Source organism: Sinocyclocheilus grahami, unplaced genomic scaffold, assembly GCF_001515645.1.
Source record: "Sinocyclocheilus grahami isolate Dianchi unplaced genomic scaffold, SAMN03320097.WGS_v1.1 scaffold75.1, whole genome shotgun sequence".
Lineage (NCBI taxonomy): Eukaryota > Metazoa > Chordata > Actinopteri > Cypriniformes > Cyprinidae > Sinocyclocheilus > Sinocyclocheilus grahami.
The window spans coordinates 1,252,866-1,274,898 of NW_015505254.1; the positions used below are offsets into that span (position 1 = coordinate 1,252,866).

Here is a 22,033-nt window from a genome sequence, read left to right on the forward strand (position 1 = left end):
TCATATCACATACACAGCAGCTGCAAGTTCTTCACGGCAACCCGTCAAAATAAAAGTTTAGTTTAACATTTTACTGTCAGAATATATTACTATTTAGCAGTCTTAAGACTCAATGCTACTACTGCTAATAAATATTAATAAATCTTTATTTTTAAAGGAATAATCACATCTGTTTTCTTTTTAATTTTAACAGTAAACCTCTGTTGTGCAGCACGTTGTTTGCCAAAAAATAAAAGGGTTTAATTTTCATTTGATTAGGATTAATTAAATTAATGTTTTATGCCTTCATCTGATTACCAGAAATATTAAGAACATTTTATAGGGCCCTATTATTGTTTAAAAAAGAACCCTATAAAAAAAAGAATAGGTTTAAAATACAGGCATGTGGTTCTTAATTTCTTTTTATTAATTCACCATTTGTAAACTGATGTTTACTGTTAATTTTTTAGACATATCAATAGCATTTGTATGTAAACTATATTCACTGAATGTAATAAAAAAAATCGAGAATCGAATCGAGAGCTTGTGAATCGAATCGGGACATCTGAATCCATACCCATCCCTAATAAGATCTTTAAAAAAAACTCAGTATTGCTATTGTCATGTCCACTGATATATACATGGTTGGACATATAGACCTAATTACAGAGTATGAGAAGCCAATATTTAGAAATTCCTTCTAGTCCCAGTTGGATCTCCTTCACATTATGCCCTGACGTCTGTTTGGAGCACTCTGAACCAATGACTGAGTCTTATTTTTGGAACGAACCACGCTGCCAAGCTTGTGTCATCCGTAGGGGGGTAAGGTTGACTGGGTCGAGTTAATTAAAGGGGTGTGAAAGAAGGAGAGAGGGAGCAAGGCGTAAGCATGAGTATTTCCCTGTCTGTGATGGTGGTGCTGTGCACCGACTGATGGCCATCAATGGTGCCAGTAGAGGCCTGGCCAGCCAGAGAAAAGCCCTGTGGTCAGCACTCCATGAGCTGCAGATCCTGCCAGCATCCAGCTCTCAGAAACATAACAGGAATCACACCTCCAACCGCTCTCTGCTGGGCCTACGCCTGGCTCTCACAAATTCATTTACTCAAGGACAGCGCTGTCATTTAGGCAATTTCCTCAATGTTAAACTCTATAAAACATGTTTTTAAAAACCATAATTTGTAGAACAAATTGATTTCAAATCAGTATTAGACAGAAACATCAACCAGACTGATACTGTATTTGTCAGCCATTTATCAGCAGAAAAGTTACTGTGTTAAATTTATTATACATACACTACCATAAGTCTTTTTTTTTGAGAGAGAGAGAGATGGTAAATCATTCTATAATGGTATGTGTACACCCAAAGCGAATTTAATTATTTGTGCGAGTAGATTACATAAAAAGTCAAGTGCAAAGAAGTGAATAGACACATTTGAGAGATGCAATTGGTTTTGTCCATTGCATTTTTATAATTAAGGTTTGATATGGATTTATGTACAGTGTGTGAATATTAGTTGGGTCATTAAGTTGGTCATCACGTTGCATTGTAACCTTCCAGGAGTGTTCAGTCAAGTAACTTAATATAATTAAGTATTTAAAAATATTAAGGTTCTGCAATATGTATTATTCAGAATTATTCATAATAAATATTCATGAGCCATTCTTTTATAATTGTATTCTAAATTTGTTAATTTGTTACCTGATTAGCACACACTTAATGTCTTTCTTTCAGCCTATACAGTGGGGAAAAAAAGTATTTAGTCAGCCACCAATTGTGCAAGTTCTCCCACTTAAAAAGATGAGAGAGGCCTGTAATTTTCATCATAGGTATACCTCAACTATGAGAGACAAAATGAGAGAAAAAATCCAGAAAATCACATTGTAGGATTTTTAAAGAATTTATTTGCAAATTATGGTCTTGCACAATTGGTAGCTGACTAAATACTTTTTTGCCCCACTGTATATTATGGCTACGAAGCGAATTATAATCCATCCTCTTAAAAAGTGACGTGACATGTGGCCAAGTATGGTGACCCATACATGGAATTAGTGCTCTGCATTTAACCCATCCAAAGTGCACACACACAGCAGTGAACACACACCTGGAGCAGTGGGCAGCCATTTTTGCTGCGGGGCGCCCGGGGAGCAGTTGGGGGTTCGTTGCCTTGCTCAAGGGCACCTCAGTCGTGGTATTGAAGGTGGGAGAGAGCGCTGTACATTCATTCCCCCCACCTACAATCCCTGCCGGTACGAGAATCGAACCCGCAACCTTTGGGTCTCTAACCATTAGGCCATGACTTCCCCGTCCTCTTTCATTGTGCTCCATCAGTTTCCACTGTCATATAGTGACTGCGGGTAGGCTTTGCTTGTGCATGAAAGCAACCATACAACATGTAGCAAGCACTACTCATTTTAGTTCAAACAATCTAGAGAGAGAATTCATCAAGTCAGTTTATAGTCCTGTCTCCATCTCCAATTCAAGAGAAACATCACTGTTATAGTATATCTGTCTTATTGTCCCACTCGTTTGGTTTAATCAAGACCTGTCTAGATAAAGGTAAAAGAGAGGAGAATGATGTATTTTAGGTCAGTCAATGATTTCCCTCTTTCTCACCTAAGAGCTAATGCAGTTATTCATCAGAGGTGACAGGACTGGGCTGTGTGTGTGTCTGTGTGTGTGTGTGTGTGTGTGTGTGTTTTAATGCACAGTCAGCATTAAGTCCTTTAACACTACATCACCTCTGCAGGGAGTTCTGGGAAATGAGCAAATAATTAAATATCTAAGTAACAAATATAATCAAATAACATACTAAAATGCTCATCATGAGAAAAGGAATTCACTGAGAATTATTTTGATTCGGTTCTAAAAAGTTTGAATTGGTTTTAATTTGATTCAGCAGTGTTGGGGAGTAACTCGTTACTGTACATGTTACGGACTTACGTAATTTAATTATAAAATAAATGTAACTGTAATCTGTTACAGTTACTGAGATAAATATGTGTAATTAAATTAGTTACTTATGAAAATGTTAACGATTACAATCACATCTGAATTTTTCCACACACATACAGATTTGATTGATTTCTTTTCGAAATTGCATTGACTGCTCTAAAATATGAGACACCAATGTTTCAGGAGTTTAGGACACAGAATAGGACAAAATATGCTCATTCGATAACGGTTTTATTTCCTATTTGAGTTTATGTACAGGTGTATCTAAAAAAATTTGAATATCGTGAAAGTAATTTTTTTGTAACTTATTTCAAAGTGAAACTTTCATATATTCTAGATTCATTACATGTAAAGTAAAACATTTCAAAAGTTGTTGTTTGTTTTAATTTTGATGATTAGAGCTTACAGCTCATGAAAGTCAAAAATCCAGTATCTCAAAATATTATAATTTTTACATTTGTGTTTCATTAAATGACAATCCCTACAGTATAAATTCCGGGTATCTCTTGTTCTTTGAAACCACAATAATGGGGAAGTCTAACTTGGCAGTGGTCCAGAAGACAATCATTGACACCCTCCACAAAGAGGGTAAGTCATAGAAGGTCATTACTGAAAGAGGTGGCTGTTCACAGAGTGCTGTATCAAAGCATATTAAATGCAAAGTTGACTGGAAGGAAGAAATTGGGTAGGAAAAGGTGCACAAGCAACAGGCATGACCGCAAGCTTGAGAATACTGTCAAGCAAAGCCTATTCAAACACTTGGGAGAGCTTCACAAGGAGTGGACTGAAGCTGGAGTCAGTGCATCAAGAGTCACCGCGCTCAGACGTCTTCAGGAAAAGAACTACGAAGCCACTTCTGAAACAGAAACAACGTCAGAAGCATCTTACCTGGGCTAAGGAGAAAAAGAACTGGACTGTTGCTCAGTGGTCCAACGTCCTCTTTTCAGATAAAAGTAAATTTTGTATTTTATTTGGAAATCAAGGTCTGGAGTCTGGAGGAAGACTGGAGAGGCATCGGATCCAAGCTGCTTGTGTGAAGTTTCCAAAGTCAGTGAATGAAGCCCACATGGAATCTATGGGATATTTTCAAGAGGAAGATGAGAAACCGTCGACCCAACAACAATACAGACGGGCTGAAGGCTCAATAGTGCCTCAGCAGTGCCACAGGCTGATCGCTTCCAAGCCACACCTCACTGATGCTGGAGTATGTGCTAAAGTAGCCCCGACCAAGTATTGATTGCATAAATGAACATACTTTAAAGAACTTGAACCTTTCTGTTTTGCAAATACTTTTTTTGACTGATCTTAGGAAATATTCTGATATTTTGAGATACTGGATTTTTGACTTTCATGAGCTGTAAGCTCTAATCATTAAAATCAAAACAAAACGCTTGGAATGTTTTACTTTACATGTATTGAATATAGAATTTATGAAAGTTTCACTTATTGAAATAAGTTACAAACAAATTAACTTTTTTCACGATATTCTAACTTTTTGAGACCTGTATATGCTTTATTTTTAAGATTAGCTGTTTTTTCCAAGGCATTGTTAGATGCCAGTGTTTCCTATGCAAGGATTTGATTTCAAATACAGTATCATAACTATTAAACTATATCTTATTATTTTAAATCTGTATTTAACTTCAGAGATCTCAGAGTAAGAAGAGGTGCTAAAGTCTGATTTTGTGGTGGCTGTGCTTTAAAATGAAATTAATCAATTATACAGGTGCATCTCAATAAATTAGAATGTTGTGGAAAAGTTCATTTATTTCAGTAATTCAACTCAAATTGTAAAAGTCATGTATTAAATAAATTCAATGCACACAGACTGAAGTAGTTTAAGTCTTTGGTTCTTTTAATTGTGATGATTTTGGCTCACATTTCACAAAAACTCACCAATTCACTATCTCAACAAATTAGAATATGGTGACATGCTAATCAACTCAGAACACCTGCAAAGGTTTCCTGAGGTGCAGACGTGTCAAGGAATTTGGCTACAGTTGTCGTATTCCTCTTGTTAAGCCACTCCTGAACCACAGACAACGTCAGAGGTGTCTTACCTGGGCTAAGGAGAAGAAGAACTGAACTGTTGCCCAGTGGTCCAAAGTCCATTGTGTTTTTTGAAAGCCAATGTCACTGCACCCGTTTACCAAGAAATTTTGGAGCACTTCATGCTTTCATTTTCCAGCAGGATTTGGCACCTGCCCACACTGCCAAAAGCACCAAAAGTTGGTTAAATGACCATGGTGTTGGTGTGCTTGACTGGCCAGCAAACTCACCAGACCTGAACCCCATAGAGAATCTATGGGGTATTGTCAAGAGGAAAATGAGAAACAAGAGACCAAAAAATGCAGATGAGCTGAAGGCCACTGTCAAAGAAACCTGGGCTTCCATACCACCTCAGCAGTGCCACAAACTGATCACCTCCATGCCACGCCGAATTGAGGCAGTAATTAAACTTCAGTCTGTGTGCATTGAATTTATTTAATACACGAGTTTCACAATTTGAGTCGAATTACTGAAATAAATTAACTTTTCCACGACATTCTAATTTATTGAGATGCACCTGTAAGTTCTCGCACAGCCAAAATAGGCATGGATAACTTTAAAAGATTGATCTTTGGATTTTAAGAATTGATCTAAAGAACAATGTTTTAAGGCATTTAGCATTAATTTAAGCTTGATTGTGAGCATTGAACAAGACTGCCTGTGTTTCTTATGGTTTAAAACTGCATTTTCATTTTGCGCACACCCTATTCAAAATTAAAATCACATAATTCTACTTCTTCTTGGAGCCTCTGTGAGCTCACCGAGCTGCACTGACAGTAGTATGTGAAAAGTTTTTGGAGGGACTACAGTGAACATGGTGTTCTGTTCTGTCGTGTGTGTGTTTAGTGGGTCTCACATGATTGCCTCACTGCCATGAGCATCATGGCACTGGAACGCCCTGCAATCATCCAGTTACAACTTTCATGAGGCATGGCTCATTCATCAAACTCCATATTATACCTTACATGCTGCTAAAGTCATCATCCCTGCTTGTGTGTTTACAGCACAGGGGTAATTAAAATCAAGTGAGACTGGTTACGTTTTGCAGACTAACACAGATTGTCATTGTGTGGTGGTTCTTAGAAGACGCTACTGTTGGAAGTTCAGCCTGACACTCAGGCTGACTTTCAACAGAGAAGCCCATTGACAAGGCATGATGGGAAAGTTAGAGGTTAAAAACCCTCTTCAGAATAGCTCTCGACATTTGGTGACATTTTATGTTGTAACATTTCTTTCTCAGAAATTGCTATTAAATTTGTCAATTAATTAAAAAGAAATGACAAATAACACATCAAATTAAACATGACATTAAGTAGAATAACTGAAATAGTAGTTTTAGTAGGAATTGTATATTTACATTAAATGTGCATTAAATAGGCCTTGAACAGTTAAATACACACACTGTACATCAAAATTTCCATCTTTGCAAGAATACCAGTAAATATAATAATTTAGGTATTAAGTGAAAGCAAACAGCTGAGGAAGAAAAACATGTGTAACAGCATATTGGATATGGGCAGCTCTTAAAGTGACAGCATCATTCATGTTAAACAAACAACAAAAGAGAGCAAATCTTTCACTGCTCTTGACTAAATCACTTTTGTAACTTTAATAAGACAAAATATATATTTAATTTACACAGTGAAGAATATGCAGCGTTTTTATACATTTGATTGCTTTATACAATGTATGTAGCATTTCTTAATTATTTGTCTAATCTATTTTTTTTCCTATTGCTTGTAATTAGTTTCTTATTCTTATTTATTCGCTGACTGTTTACTTATCTTCAGTGCGGTTTTTATTTAAATTTTTTCATTTAGGCTAGTATTGTTTTTTTTGTGATATTGACACTGGTGATAAGAATTATGAAATTTCTGTGGTATCAAAAGTTTTGATATCATAAAAACCTTATTTAAAGCAAAAATAACTTTATCATTATATATACCAGGGGTTCTCAAAGTCTATATTCAAAGGTCCAAATCTGAATTTTCATCACTGTCAATGGTCCGGACCGGATCAATTGGTCATTTCAAAACTAGTTTTTAATAAACATACATAACAAATAAACATACATTTTTTGAAAAAATAAAGTGCAAAAGTGGCAAAACAATTAATGTAAGTGTCAGCAATAGAGGTCGACCGATAAGGTTTTTTCTCTGGCCGGTGCCGATATTTAGAAATCAGGGCAACCGATGGCCGATATATGATGCCGATATGTTTGGCAGATTTTTTTTTTCTCCCTTTATCTCATAAAAGCGAGTTTGAGTAAATGATTATTGCAGGGCACAAGATGGTAATAGTAGTAGTAGCCTAATTCATAGTAATAATACATGGCTCAAAGCACCTTCTCAAAACAGTTCTGAAGCATGCTTTTTGTTTATGTTTGCTGATAGACACCAGCGTTTCCCACAGACTTGCACATGCAAATTCATTCTCTGCTAGCAGGAGGCGCTGTTGGAGTGGAGATATAGCTGTTTCCCGCTAGGAAAGTCGAAATGAAAATGACATCAAATCTTTTCTGAAGACGGTCGGTTCTTTTCAATTATACATTCATATAAAAACACCCGCGCTGCATTTTAATTTTGAAACATGCAGTGCTCAGTTTATTCAACGAAGTAGAATCCTTTTGGAAAATCTATTTGTGGCTATCAGTTTTGATTTTGTGAAAATAAATAACTCGATGTATGGGAAACACTGGACACTGCTATAAGTCAAATGGCCATAATCTAAGTGATAACAAAAATAAGTAAATAAAAAACTACTCATATTAGCGGTGAAATGTCGTCCAATTATATCAAACGTCATATGCTCACTGGATGTCATGACAACAAATGTCACGAAGAAAATGTTTCAATATCTCGCCTTTGCTTTCATTTCGGACCATCTCCAAAAAGACATTAAAAAACTAAACATATGATTTACAACTTTAACACTTTTATATTATTAGTAATAGAAAGGCCAACATTATAATACTTTCTTGTTTGCCGTCAGCATTCAGCAAACATGCATTTATATAATTTAAACAAATCTTTGAATGAATAATGAACATTTAATTTCACAAACCTTGCAAACTTATTCGAATCTAGTTGAGATCTTGTGAAGTGTGCATGTGACCTGCATGATCGCGTGTCCTCTGCGTGACGGTCGGTCCGTGTGAATTGAATGCGGACAGGAGGAGAGTTCAGCTTCACTGGAGATGCGCGATGACAAACTTTAAACTCATGATTTTAAATTATGCTGCACTTTATGCATTTGCCCACTGCCATATTCATGTCATTTTCACTGTGTTCTGTATGTAAAATGAGTGTTACTTTGGCTTTATTTGAAAAAATATGATTCCCAATGCACACAAACTTCCCAGAATACTGAGTGCCCTGTTGGTTAGAGTGCTTACTTCCTTTTAAATTATATTTTTATTAAATATTTATTTATTTGTGAAAAATACTTTGTCATCTAAAGTATAAGTATGTTTATTTAAGAAATGTATTTTTAATCCATTTTTAAACGATTTCAAATTTCTTAAATATTAATTCAAATAAATAAAATTATATCGGCTTTATATCTGTAATCGACCACCCTGCTTTCCAAGATATCGGCATCGGCTGTCAAAAAAACAATATCGCTTGACCACTATTGCTGAGATGCTGAAAAAACAATACAGGACAGAAAACAGTGACCAAAGATGTCCATCTGTGTGTATATAGACTAGCTTTTCACCCTTCACAAGTGCCACTTTCTGAGAGGAGAGATCAAACTAAAATTTTTAAAAGCACTGGGTCTTGTTTTTAACAAAAGGAGTACTTCATCCCCAAAACACGCGTATGTCTGTCACCTTATGGAATGAGCCGTCATGTGTCTCCCACTCTCTCACAGTTACCAGGGGAACCCTGTCACTCTAGCAACCGCTATCTTGGTAGGAGACACGTTAATACGGAGAGGATTGGAGTTTCTCTTTCAACACCTGCAGCCCTGTTTAATGTCACTGCAGCTGTTCTGTTTCTCGCTCCCTATCTGTCATGCTCTCTTCAAACACAAAGCGTCCTCTGTGGCGGCATCGCGTTAGATAAGGTGAATGGCAGATACGACTGTATACTTTGCAAATGAACTTCAGGGAATGAAGCTATGAAAGAACAGTAATACTCTCAGTGTCAGCAGATGGCCTATCATTCCATTTGCTTTCAGCACAGAATTCTGACTGAAGTGTCGGGGGAAAAGACTGTCAGTTTACTTGCCAGATACTTGTTTACCATCACATGCATATAAAAAAAGAGAGGGAAGTGAGAGAACGGGGCAGGGAGGAGAGTGAGCACTTTAAAAGGGGTGCTGTTTTACCTGTGCTGTGTGGTCAGAGCAGAGAGAATCATAGGAGATCAGCTTTCCAAAGGGGTCAGGTTTCAACAAGCATACTGGCCACACAACAAACATCAGCTGTTGTTTTCGTTTTGGTTTAAGATTAAAATTACATGTTGGTTGCAACTGTTTTTTTTATTTTGGAACCTCAGTTCTTTAAACAGCTAATTTCTGTAATCATGTACAAATAAAAGACTGAAATTGAACACCAGAAGGGTCCATGGGTAACTGAAACCCTGGTCTGAATCTGACTATAGTGCCACAAGAACTTCATAAAATGCAGGAGTGAACCCACTTTTTCAGCTGATTGATTTTTACATTTATTTTCTTCATAGGGATTTTTAATCAAACCATTCACGACATTGCGACATTTGATGCAAATTTTCAAACTATTTAATTGCTTGATTTGGTTCAGTTGTTTTTTGGTACTTCACCACACCATTGTAGCAGCTCTGTCACTGGCCAAAATCTATTCTGATAACCTCTACTTTCCCATGTGGAACACTAAAGCTTGACCTTTGACCTACTTTTATGTATGACCTGAGTTTTGTATTTTAGAATCTTCAATATGGAGTTTGGAATTTCTTCATATAAAAACTTGAAGCTGCAGGTTTTTTTTTTTTTGTATTTTATGAATTATCTGAATTTTGTATTTTGGAATCTTAAATTTGGAGTTCACAATTTCTTCATATAAAAAAATTGAAGCTGTAGTGTTTTGTATTTTATATATGATCTGAATTTTGTATTTTAGAATCTTGAATTTGGAGTTTGCCGTTTCTTCATATAAAAATCTGGAGCTGTAGTTTTTTGTAATCTGAATATTTACAGCTAATTTCTCCTCAGAACATCATGAAATCTACTGTTCAAAAACACAAATGTATAAAATATGCCACCATTGTTAAATGTCACATCTAAAATTTAATTGTACAAAATTCTAATAAATTTTCTACTTTCATAAATAACTAGCTGTTGACTTGTAGCTCACAAGTGTTCACTTTCTCATTGACATGTATCTAAAAAGATTCGATTTAGACAGAATTTACAGAAGTAAAGGAGAGTGCTAAACTGCACAAATGAACATCGCTTGTCTTCTTCAGTAATATACTTGTCATCAGTATTTGTGACATTTTCAGTAAAGCAGCTTTTGTTTTGTAGTATGTTTTGGCTCTTCCCGTTTCTATCCTTGGATAGTAGGAATTTTGTCTATTTTTCTTTTACCTGGGAAGTTCTTTCTATGGTGTGGAGGTATTTATGGCCAGTGACTGCCCTGGTTCTGTCATCTCTTTCTGTCTCTCGTTTGTTGACATTTTTCTGTTTGCTCAAAGAAAGGGGGCTATTTTTATACTTGCTAACTTTGACCGCAGGATGTGCTGTTGCTTTGTTCCAAAGGTTATCATCTGAGGATCTCCCTACTGGGCCTTGGCCTTTGAAGGAAATCTGTGTGTTGTGCTCCTTGCTTACACGGCATGTCTTGCACACACTGCTGTGCGATTCTTTTTTTTGTTGTATTTTCACTATACCACACTGCACTGTGATGTTAGAGTAAGTTTGTATGTTTGAACCAGTAGTTTCATGAAAGCTCACAGCATAACTTGAGAAATTAGACTTATTTACTTAAAATTTTTTGTAGTTCCCTCTGACTTTAAATTCTCTTACATGTTTCGAAGATGATGTTTGTTTACAAATGCTGGCATTCTGTACAGGCACATACTGTATTTTGTGCCTGCTGTAGTCAACGGCCCACAGTCGACAGTCCAATCTTCCAAGTTCCTCTTGCAATTTTTTTCTTAACACTTATTTGTTTCTGACGATGTTTCATTTTTACACACACTGCAGGAATATACCTTATGGTGGTGTTTTTGTTTGTTCACAGGGAGAGAAGAATGCAGGATTTGACGTTCTCTACCACAACATGAAGCATGGACAGATCGCCGCCAAAGAGTTGGCTGAGTTTGTGCGCGAGAGGTGAGGTGTTGTTTTGGGAGGAGTCGTCATGGTGATGGGGTGAGACGGTGTAACTGGTACTGTCAGGAATGTGACGTGAAATTTGTTTTCTACTCCTTTTCTACTCCTCACTTCTTGTGTTTCTAACTCACCAGCAGCAGTCGTGTTTTAAAGTGAAATTAAAGTTGGAATGTTTGTGTTATGGTAATGTTTCAAAAACATTATGCTGCATTATACTGTTCCTTGTTACTGTAATGTTAAGTTCCTTGTTATCTTAGAATGTTATATAACACTGTTACATTAATTATTGTCTTATTTGATCCTATTTCATATTATCGTTTAATGTTACATGACATACCATACTTTGTCGTTACTATCAAGCGTAGCGTTAGTTCTGGCAGATCACGTTAGTCAAGCTCGCATCAGCTGACTCTCAGCTGATCCCCATCTTCCTATAGGAATACAACACCTATCTAAGCATTCATATATAAGGTCCCTCAGTATTATCAGCAGTTTTCGCATTGCTCAATAGCTAATTATCCTCCTCCATCCCCAGCTCCTCCTCTGTCAGTCAGGATTCAGCCTTCTGATTCTCCTTTGAATCAGACTAATTCTAAAATGTGTACATAAAATTATTGAACTTTAACGGTATCTGCAATACATTGATGTTGGTTCTGTTCTGTTTACCCTGGGGGGGTTATCGCTGCTCTCCCTGCTCTCATCCATGCTAGGCTGCATGGATGCGCAGGGAGTTCTTGCCCAGAACAGAACCATACCGCCAATCCAAACTGTATGCTAATTGTCAATCATCTTTGACGATAGTGGTCCTGACAGAAATAATGTCTTATCTGAAAATATTATATTAAGGTACGTATGTTACATTATACTATATTGCGGTTTTTCTTATTTAATCTTACTATATGATGTTACATTTATTTTCCTACAGTATGTTTCGTTGTTAGTGTAATGTTTTGTCTTATATTTTATCGTAAAATGTTACATTACATTATGCTACCTTGCCTCATTGTGATGTTTTGTCTTATCATATTATTTATTGTTACATTACATTTCGCTATGGTATATTATATGGTTAGTGTAATGCTTTGTCTTACATCTTATCGTATAATGTTATGTAATGTTACATTACGTTATGTTACGTTACGTTGTCGCAATGTCACATTATTGCAATGTTTTGTCTTATTTGATCTTAGTACATTCTATTATATATTACGCTACAGTACAAACGCAACATAACATAGTATAATGTAATGTTATATCTTAACTGATATCATTGATTCGGTAAGACTTTAGTATAAGGACCAATTCTAACTATTAACTAGTTGCTTATTAGCATGCCTATTAATAACATATTAGCTGTTTATTAGTACTTATAAAGCACATATTCTGCATGACATAATATATGTCGAACTAATATAATGTATAATTAAACTTAACAACTACCTTACTATTAATAAGCAGTAAATTAGTAGTTTATTGAGGCAAAAGTCATAGTTAATGGTTTGTTAATAACGAGAATTCAACCTTAAAATAAAGTGATTATTGATTCTTGTCGTATGGCATATCGTTTTTTTTTTTGCTCAGATTTTTTTTTTGCTCTTTGGTTCATTTCTTCACACCACAGTTCTGTCTTTCAGCACACAGCACTGAAGTGTCAAAACACACGAATCTGAGAGCGGTAAAGCAGTCAACAAAGTGCTCGCTGTCCACTCATGCACACGTCTACAAATGCAAGGCATCTCAGCATTCAGAAAATGCCGAACATGCAGCGTATAAAACAGATGAAGAAAGCTTGATCTTCATTTCGTTCCACTGACAGCATATGTGGGATGTGTGAGCATTCCTTTTGGTCTGTAGTAGACATTTGAGTTGGAGCTAATTGCAATAATTAAAATGAAAACTCCAAAACGACTCTCTCATTCTGCAGAGAGAATGGAGACTACTTACAACTCCGCCAAGCCTCCTGCCAACTTTCATAGTCTCTTCTATTCGTTATAATGGAGCTGGATGCAGGCACCCTCTGTCATGGACTGGAGGATTAAATTTTATTTTTTTTTATGTTAGAAATCCATCCAGGAAAGCCCTAGAGGAGAGTGCTGAGAAATTGAGAGAGACAAATATGTCCCTGATAATAGCATAGCTTGTGCAATAAATTACATAAATCAATTTTCAAAGGCCATTTTGCATCCACTCAGGACATTGTGCCTCAAAGTGGCTGTGTTCCTTGAAGAATCCATTGTGCTGTCCCAACAGAAAGCAAAATTTCTCTCATAAGAATCAAATAAGATGTTTTCTAAGAGATAAGGCCAACAATATAGCTAGGCGCACTGGGATGATAATGACAACATCCTTTTTCCCATGAGCAGACTCATGTTCTGAAGTCAGAACAAAAAAGCTTGGCTTATCAGAGAAGCAAATCACATAGTGGTTGATAAGAAATATTTGGTGTTTTCAGCTTTGGCCATGACCCTATGGAAACTACTGTGTTTTCTCACTCTTTTTGAGGAGTTTTTGTCCTGATGGCTGATGGTTGCTTTTTTTGTAAGTCACTTACAAATACGTACCATATTCAAAACCATTCAATAGTTTTAAACAATCTAAGATAATAATTTTTTATTATTATTTACTCATGGCTAATATTAAGTTACCACACTCTTATTGAAAAAAAGAAAAACTGTAATAACTATGACATTTGGGTATAGACTTTGCTTAATTTTTTGAAAGTGTTCTACCTCACATTTTTTTCTTCTCAAATGTAGTGTGTGCACCATTATGAATATAAACGCTTTGCAACTTGCATTGAAGAACTGTTTGTGACCTTTGAGACATTAATGTTGGTGCTAAATCACTTTAATGTGAAAGTATATTTGCTTTTGTGTTTATACGCGAATCCATTACCTACTGACAATCTGTGCGTGTGTGTTTGTGTGTGTGTGTGTGTGTGTGTGTGTGTGTGTTTGTCTTTGCATTGAAGGGCAGCTATTGAGGAGACTTACTCAAAATCCATGAGCAAGCTCGCTAAGATGGCTAGCAATGGAAGCCCTCTCGGGTGAGTGACATTATTCTTGTTATTATGAGATTAGGATTTTGACATTTTACAGGCTTGGTTGACCAGAGTAGGTAAAAATATTGGACTTAGTTATTGTGTTGAAAATCACTACTGGCATCTGATTTTGCCATCTGGAGAAGAACAAAACATAAAAAGGTTTTCTCTTGCAAAATTTGGCCTGCTGCTGACTTATAGATACTTATCAGCAGGGATATTCAAGAAGATTGTATGTGTGTATTTTTGTGTGCGAGAGTACGTGCAGTTGTGTGCAGTTGGTCGAAAAGTCGTAGCTATGGTTAGCTCTTTCCTCTGCTCTCTTCACCTCACTTCCTGTCTGCACAAGCATGCGCTAGTTGTCACAAAACAATCACACAGTGCTTTAACACTGTAAAAACAGACTTTGCAGTGATGCAAAGTGGGCATAGAGCCCAATTTAATAACGAATTAAGAGCACAAACACAAAGCTAACAGAAACGTAACTTTATTTTTTTCCTACGAACTTGTTTCGGGGTGTCCTTGGGAGTTAGGAGAAGTAGACTTACAAAGGCAAGGAAGCCTGTTGTTTTTCTAATACTGCTGTGCTGTAAGAAATCAGAGTGGCTTATGCACTTCCATACATCAGCATCTAACCACCTGCTTTTCCCCCCAGCACGTTCGCCCCCATGTGGGACGTGTTTCGCGTGTCCTCGGACAAACTGGCCCTCTGCCACCTGGAGCTCATGAAGAAGATGAACGACCTCATCCGTGACATCAACAAGTACAGTGAGGAGCAGGTCAAAATTCACCGCAAGGTAAATAAAGGGCTTTTAGCCTGATTGAATTTCTGCCTATTTCTCTGATAACTGGCTTTTGTACCCATAATTGTGCATTGCTGTTTTGTTTTTCATTAAGCGTGCACCACAGTTTACGATCCCCTGCAGTACTTCAGAACGAGCGCATTGGGTTCTAAATTTGTGCTTAATATCTGTTGTGTATTTAAATCTGCTGTGTCTTATGTAGACAAAAGAGGAAGGGATCGGGACTCTGGAGTCAGTGCAGTCTCTTCAGGTGCAGAACGGCCACCTGCAGAAGGCCAGAGAAGGCTATCACAGCAAGTGTACAGAGTTGGAGAGACTGCGCAAAGAAGGAGTGCCTCAGAAAGAGCTGGAAAAGGTGTTTGTGTGTTTGAGAGAGAAGACATTAAAGTCTGAAAATTTCAATTCTGTCATCATTTGCACACCCACATGTCATTGGAAACCTCAAAAAGGACACAAAAGCTCAATAAAAGTAATAGTAGTAAAGTAGTCTATGCAAGTAAAGTAGTCTATGCAATTTGTGGCTACATTCCGAATCATGATAGTTTTGCGTGACAAAGAGACAAAATTCAGGTTATTCACAGATAAAATGACCAGTTGGACTTGGGAACCAGAGATGTGAACCATGCCAACTGATTCATTCAAACTGATTCAAAAGAACAGTTTGTTAATGAAGCGGCCATGACTACTTTTCTCTTGAACGTACCAATAGGTGCTTTCGCACCAGAGGAACCTTTTCATAGTTGCTAGAACTACTGGCGGAAGTACCCACTATTTGGTGTGTTCGGAGCGCAGGAACTAGGAACATATTTAGTTCTAGGAACTCTGTTTGGGCAAACTAATTTAGCTCCTACTTCAAAATATGGTCTGACGTAAGTGTACACTGATCGGTCAAACGCATACGAAACGCCACTCCCTGGCATTTTTAAAAAGCCATGTAAAAATATTTACTCCACGAACATGAAAAACAGCGATAACAGTATTTACCAGTTGTCTGCAGTGTTGTGTTCTTTACTCAGCCTCGATGATATGTAACACTGCAAGTTGTCACAGGAGATTTAGTCAGATTTTCATGTTCTTTCAATCGCGCAAATTGTGCGTTTACATTCCATCTCCATTATCACGAAAATTACGACACACAACAAAAACAGCTCCGGTCACGATGTGCTCTATTCAACAATTGTTGATGTTTGTAAATGCCGCGAATAAAGACTTTGGTGTCAGCCGCTTCTGAGTTCCCGTCGCCGGTGCGAGTGCAACCAGAAAAATGGCACGAGGGGGAAGTTGGTTCTCTAGGAACCACCATTATGGCTAGTTCCTAGAACTACTCAGTGTGAAAGCCCCTATAGACACAGGCCAATGTTTTTTTCAGAAAGAAAGAAGAAAGTCATACTAGATTAGAATGACATGAGGGCAGCATTTGAATTTTTGTTTGAACTAATCTTTTAAGCTGGTAGCCTTCGTTCTGTTTTTATGACCTTAAAGACTTTCCTTCATATATACATCTGTCGCTTTCTCTTTTCTCAGGCTGAGCTGAAATCTAAGAAGGCAGCTGAGTCTTTTGCAGGGTCTATTGAGAAGTTTAACTGTGCTGGAAGAGACTTTGATCAGAAAATGAGTAAATCAGCACAGGTTGGTTATTTTCAGGGTTTTTTCCAGCCCTGCTAAGGGCATAAGCACAGACCACAGTCACTTATGTGAAACATTTTTAAAACGGGGATTAGTTCACTTGTTCTCATAATCTAGACCTTCAGAGCAAATTTTACAGTATTACAATGAGCTCAATGAAGCAGTGTAAAGTTACCATGGCTACAAGGGCCATTAAAGCAGTCTGTTTGACAAAATGATTACATACCTACCTACAGTCTATTCCTGCCTGGTGTCGACCTGCACTTATGAATAATTTGAGAGCAAAGAAAGGATGAATCAGTCAAATGTAAGAGTCCTGACATCACTCTGAGACCAACTGAGTCGTGATATCCCTCAATTAGGGCATCAACAATTATCTTTAAATTATAGAGGCTGACCACTAGGGCTGCACAATTAATCGAATTTCTAACCGCGATTACAATTATGGATGCCACAATTATGTAATCGTTCAAAGCAGCAATTAATCGTTCAAAGTCCACTTATATTATTCTGCAGGCTTAAGATGCGTTTTTTTCTTTCTACATTTTATCTTAAGGGTTTTTCACATTATTTTAATTTTAGTTTTAGTATAACATTATAATAACATTCATATTTTTACTTTTTTATAATTTAAAGAAGAAACCAATCCGATGTTTAGTTGACATTTGAGGCTTAATAAAAAGTTTTTCAGTTTCAGTGTTTTCAGCTTGTTTATTTTCATATAAAAATACGGCATGCAGTTGCATAAAACAATGGTATAAATATCATTCAATGTAAATTGTGATAATCGTAATTACTAATCGCAATTACAATTTCAAGGGAATAATCGACAGTTATGATTTTTGTCATAATCGTGCAGCCCTACTGACCACTATTTAATGCTAGGGTCAGTTCTGCAAAAGTTCAAATATAAGGTCTTGATTTACTAAGATCCCAAATAAAAGTTGCAAATATGCGTTTGCAGTCTAATAAAATGCTTTTCAGCTCCATCTCTTGAATTGTTATCAATGTCAGAAAATATCCATATTTTGCACATGTATTCAGTGGAGTAGCCCTAATTCTTTTAAATTTCTGTTGTTAATAATTCCAAATAGGATTATCTAAACAATCCTAAAAATTACAAAATGTAAAAAAACTGTAGCTCATAAAAGGTCAAATATAGATTTTTGCCAATATAGATTTTTGGCTTCATTTTGCTTAAAAATGCTTTCATTAATACCTGGTGATAATAACTAAAAGTAGGCAGTGAAGTTTTCTTATTATTTAATAACAAAAACTTGTGTTTTACAACTTAACTGACTTTAAAACATATATCATATCTGTTTTTCTTTTATTTCTATTATAGTTTTGTTAACCATTTTAAAGCAATAAGAAGGCTGAGGCCATACCATATTGTAAATATTCACAATATACACTACTGTTCAGAAGTTTGAGAAGATGATACTTTTATTAAGCAATAATGCATAAAATTGAGGGAAAAAATTAAGATTTTTACATTATCGTCAAAATATCTGGTAAATAAATGCAGCCTTGGTGAGAATAAGAGAAAAACATTTTAAAAGTCTTACAGACACCAAACATTTAAACAGTACTATCGGTCAATAGCTTCTCTTTACATTTGTCCTTCTACATCTGCAGAAATTTCAGGACATTGAGGAGGCTCATTTACGTCAGATGAAACTACTGATCAAAGCGTATTCACACTCCATTGAAGACACACACGTACAGGTTGGGCAGGTACGGCTCACTGTGGAGATTTTACCTACTCCTATATTCTGTTTGCATCCTGCAATTGTGCTGAAAACTGTTCAGACGAATTACCCCTGTACCCCAATGTGGTCTCGATTAGCTGTGCTTGATAAAAAAAATCATTGTTCTGTCTCCTTCAGGTCCATGAGGAATTCAAGCAGAACGTGGAGAACATTGGCATTGAGAACCTCATTCAGAAGTTTACAGAGCAGAAGGGAACAGGAAAGGAGAGACCCGGTGAGTCACAGAAAGATATAACACTTTCTGATTTCCCCAGAAATTGCATTTCCGTTTTATTGAATAGCAATGCATTGAAAATCATTCTTCTGCAAAAGGTTTTATAATTTGTCATATTGTGCTTTCAAATGTACCGCACATCTCCGAACCTTCCTTAAACTACTGTTTGTGTGTGTGTGTGTGTTTGTGTGGATAAGGTCCAGTAGGGTTCGAGGAATATCTGTCCACACTAGTATCTGAGAACAGTAAAAAGAGTCGTGCTAAAGCCTTCAGGATCCCTGGACTGGGAAAGAAAGACAAGGAACCAGATTCAACGTGAGTCATGCAATCATATGAAACATAACACATTTAAAGGGATAGTTCACCCTAAAATGAAAATTCTGTCATTAATTACTCACCCTCATGATGTTCCAAACCTGTAAGAGTTTGGTTCATCTTAGGAACACAAATGAAGATATTTTTGATGAAATTGGAGAGCTTTCTGACCCTGCATAGACAGCAACACAAGGTTTGGAACGACATGAGGTTGAGTAATTAATGACAGAATTTTCATTTTTGGGTGAACTATCCCTTTAATGTGCTAGATCAGGAGCGCAATCAAAATGACCAATTCTTCTTATATACTGTATGGATTTTCATACCTCTTCTGTTTTTGTCCTCTAGGGATTCAGCTGTGGCAGATGCACTTGTGAGTTCCCATAACACGCACACACACTCTCACTTTGCTGATTGATTTTAGGTGATTATGTGCGTGTGTGTGCGGTTACTGGTCTTGTATCATCAGCTGTTCTTGATTAAACTTCTGTGACTCTTTTTAGATCATCTTATCTCAAACCAGTTGTTAGTTTACCAACACACATATGTTCGTAGACCATAGACCCTATACAAGTGAGAACATCTCGAAGCCAGAGATGTACTTATATTTTATTTATTGGAATATAATTTATTCCAAAAATGTTAATTGTATTTTTCATATGAACAATTTCATTTAATTTTAATATGGACATCACTAAAAGTAATGCTAATTTGCGATTCGATGAGTGAGTCAGATGTTGATTAAATGCTCTGATTCAGTGATTCATTCAGTGATGGATTCATTAGACTGATTCAAACCTGTAACTCCTAAACCTGTGAGTCTTTGGATTGATTCATCAACAGAACTGGCTTATATTTGTTTGTTGTTGAATCGAACTGCACTGATTATGCTGAACTTATTTGATCCACTCAAAAGAACCAGTTCCAGAACCAGTAACATCGTTCTGTATACTTGTTTTGGAGAGGTTTTTGTAAACTTCTGAGGACAAATTTGACCTTAAAAATAGCTAAGTAAACTCTCCTCCAGAAGTAAACAGAAACATACTGTACACAGAAGGCAGACTCTTTCTGCACTGTGTGTATACGCTATGCAAGAGAGAGTGACGTGTTTGGCAAGGTCTGGATACCTCATTAAGCTATATTTAACCTTGGCAATACTCAGGGTGTTTAATGAATGTCTGATAGCCCACTGACTGCCAAAATCCTTCAGAAACACACACGTGTTACAGGCTTCAGGCCGCTACTAACTCTCTTAAAACATCGGCACTCTTTTCTGATGTCCTGTGCCTTTAAATGTTGTTTCTTATTGTGAGCTTGTGCTTATGTGTAGAACTCGCCACTCGAAGTGGACGACGAGGGCTTTGTGATACGGGCAGATGTCAACCAGAATGATATCCTTCAGCATAAGCCGTCAGGAGTGCATTCAGTGAGAGTATACAGTGTGTGTGTGCAGAACTGTGTATGTACATACAGTCTGAGATTGCTAGCTTCAGTTCATTTTAATACAGTTATATTATCAGCATAACAGTTTAACATGAAATTGATATGAATTTCAAAATGTCTTGGAATTCGATTTGACTCTCTTTTGCGGTGATGACAGCTGGACTCAAGCTTCATTCCCTCCACACGTTTGTGTAAAACCTGATAATCGTATGATCCAGCATGATTTGACAATCATCAAAATAGCATCTTGTACAAAACTTCTGTACAAAAGTCACTAGTCTGCTTATTTGATTAATGACCTAGAAATAGAATGTTGAAGATTTTTCATTTATGTCATAAGATTTTATTTTAAACTATTAAGAATTCTAAAGCTTTCTGAAATCCTAACGTTTATTTTCAGGTTGATTTTCAACTTGGCCTCAGGCTTTTGAACCCTACTGTAGATATTTGAGGATTGAGAAGTATATCCTCAGCACTACAACAAACAATTTTGCCAAAACTAGTTTTTTCTCTCATAGATCATCCACATGGTCTAAAACCGAGGGAGAGGAGAGGGATTTATTTGCCGCCTTTGTTTGCTTTTTATTATTATTTTCTGCAATACTGTCTTCACACAATCAAAAGTATCTCATACAGATATAAAGGAAGTTATTGTCAGGAAGTATGGTTTGATAAGGCAGGATGTCAAATAGAGACACTTCTATTGTTTGATGATGGACAGTGATGGATATGCCGTCTACTTTCCAATAACAATTTCTCCCCAAATACCCTGTGATGAAGATCTGTTGTCATTCTTAGGTTCCTGAGAATTTAAGTTCATCATGAAGGGTGTTTAAGGATATGAAACTCAGTAGCCTTCCCACATAGGATGTTTATTTTTGCACCTCATCACAGTTTGTGGACTGTTCAAAACAGCTGTGTTTGTGTGAGTGTTTGCACTCATGTCTATGTGTGTCCGTGTGTATTTTCTTTGTACCTGTGTGCGAATACATGCGTATCCTGCATCGTGTCTGGATTTGATCCTTAACTGCATTGCTCTCTACGTTGTGCTGCTGAGGAGAAGGAAGGAAATTTTTACTCTAGCGACTCGGATTTCGATGATGATGAGCCCAAGAAGTTTCACATCAAGATTCGACCGGTTGCCAGCAGTAACCGTAGCAACTCAGCAGCCAATGAACTGGAGCTGAAGGCCACGGTGGGGGCGTTGACCCTGCCCCCTAACAGAGCGGTAAGATGTGGGGGGTCTTTAATCTTTAATAGCTAAAATGAGACTGTTGCAGGTGGTTTTAAGAGATTTATTTTACAGCTATATATAAATCTGTTTTATTCTACATGCTGAGATCACAAGACTAGTCAAATAATACTCGCATTGTATCGCTATTCTCCCATTATTTGACATTTTAGTTTCAGAATGAATGAATAAACAGACTAACTAAACAGCCCTAATCTGATTGGTTGCAACTTCCGTGAGCCAGGATTTTACTAGTTTGTCTGTAAACAAAGTCATGTTTGCAAGGTACCAG

General features: G+C 36.8%; 1 protein-coding gene across 1 annotated transcript in view; it reads left to right on the forward strand.

The window, feature by feature from the left end:
* Positions 1-912: 912 nt before the first annotated feature.
* The window catches only part of LOC107585913 (F-BAR domain only protein 1-like), a 32,361-nt gene continuing 11,240 nt past the window's right edge, over positions 913-22,033 (forward strand). Inside the window, exons 1-12 of the mRNA XM_016273093.1 lie at positions 913-1,062; positions 11,206-11,297; positions 14,269-14,343; positions 14,993-15,134; positions 15,343-15,495; positions 16,665-16,769; positions 18,405-18,503; positions 18,656-18,752; positions 18,950-19,067; positions 19,416-19,440; positions 20,398-20,458; positions 21,554-21,738. Coding sequence (XP_016128579.1) covers positions 913-1,062; positions 11,206-11,297; positions 14,269-14,343; positions 14,993-15,134; positions 15,343-15,495; positions 16,665-16,769; positions 18,405-18,503; positions 18,656-18,752; positions 18,950-19,067; positions 19,416-19,440; positions 20,398-20,458; positions 21,554-21,738 — 1,302 coding nt within the window. The remainder of the gene's footprint in view (positions 1,063-11,205; positions 11,298-14,268; positions 14,344-14,992; positions 15,135-15,342; positions 15,496-16,664; positions 16,770-18,404; positions 18,504-18,655; positions 18,753-18,949; positions 19,068-19,415; positions 19,441-20,397; positions 20,459-21,553; positions 21,739-22,033) is intronic.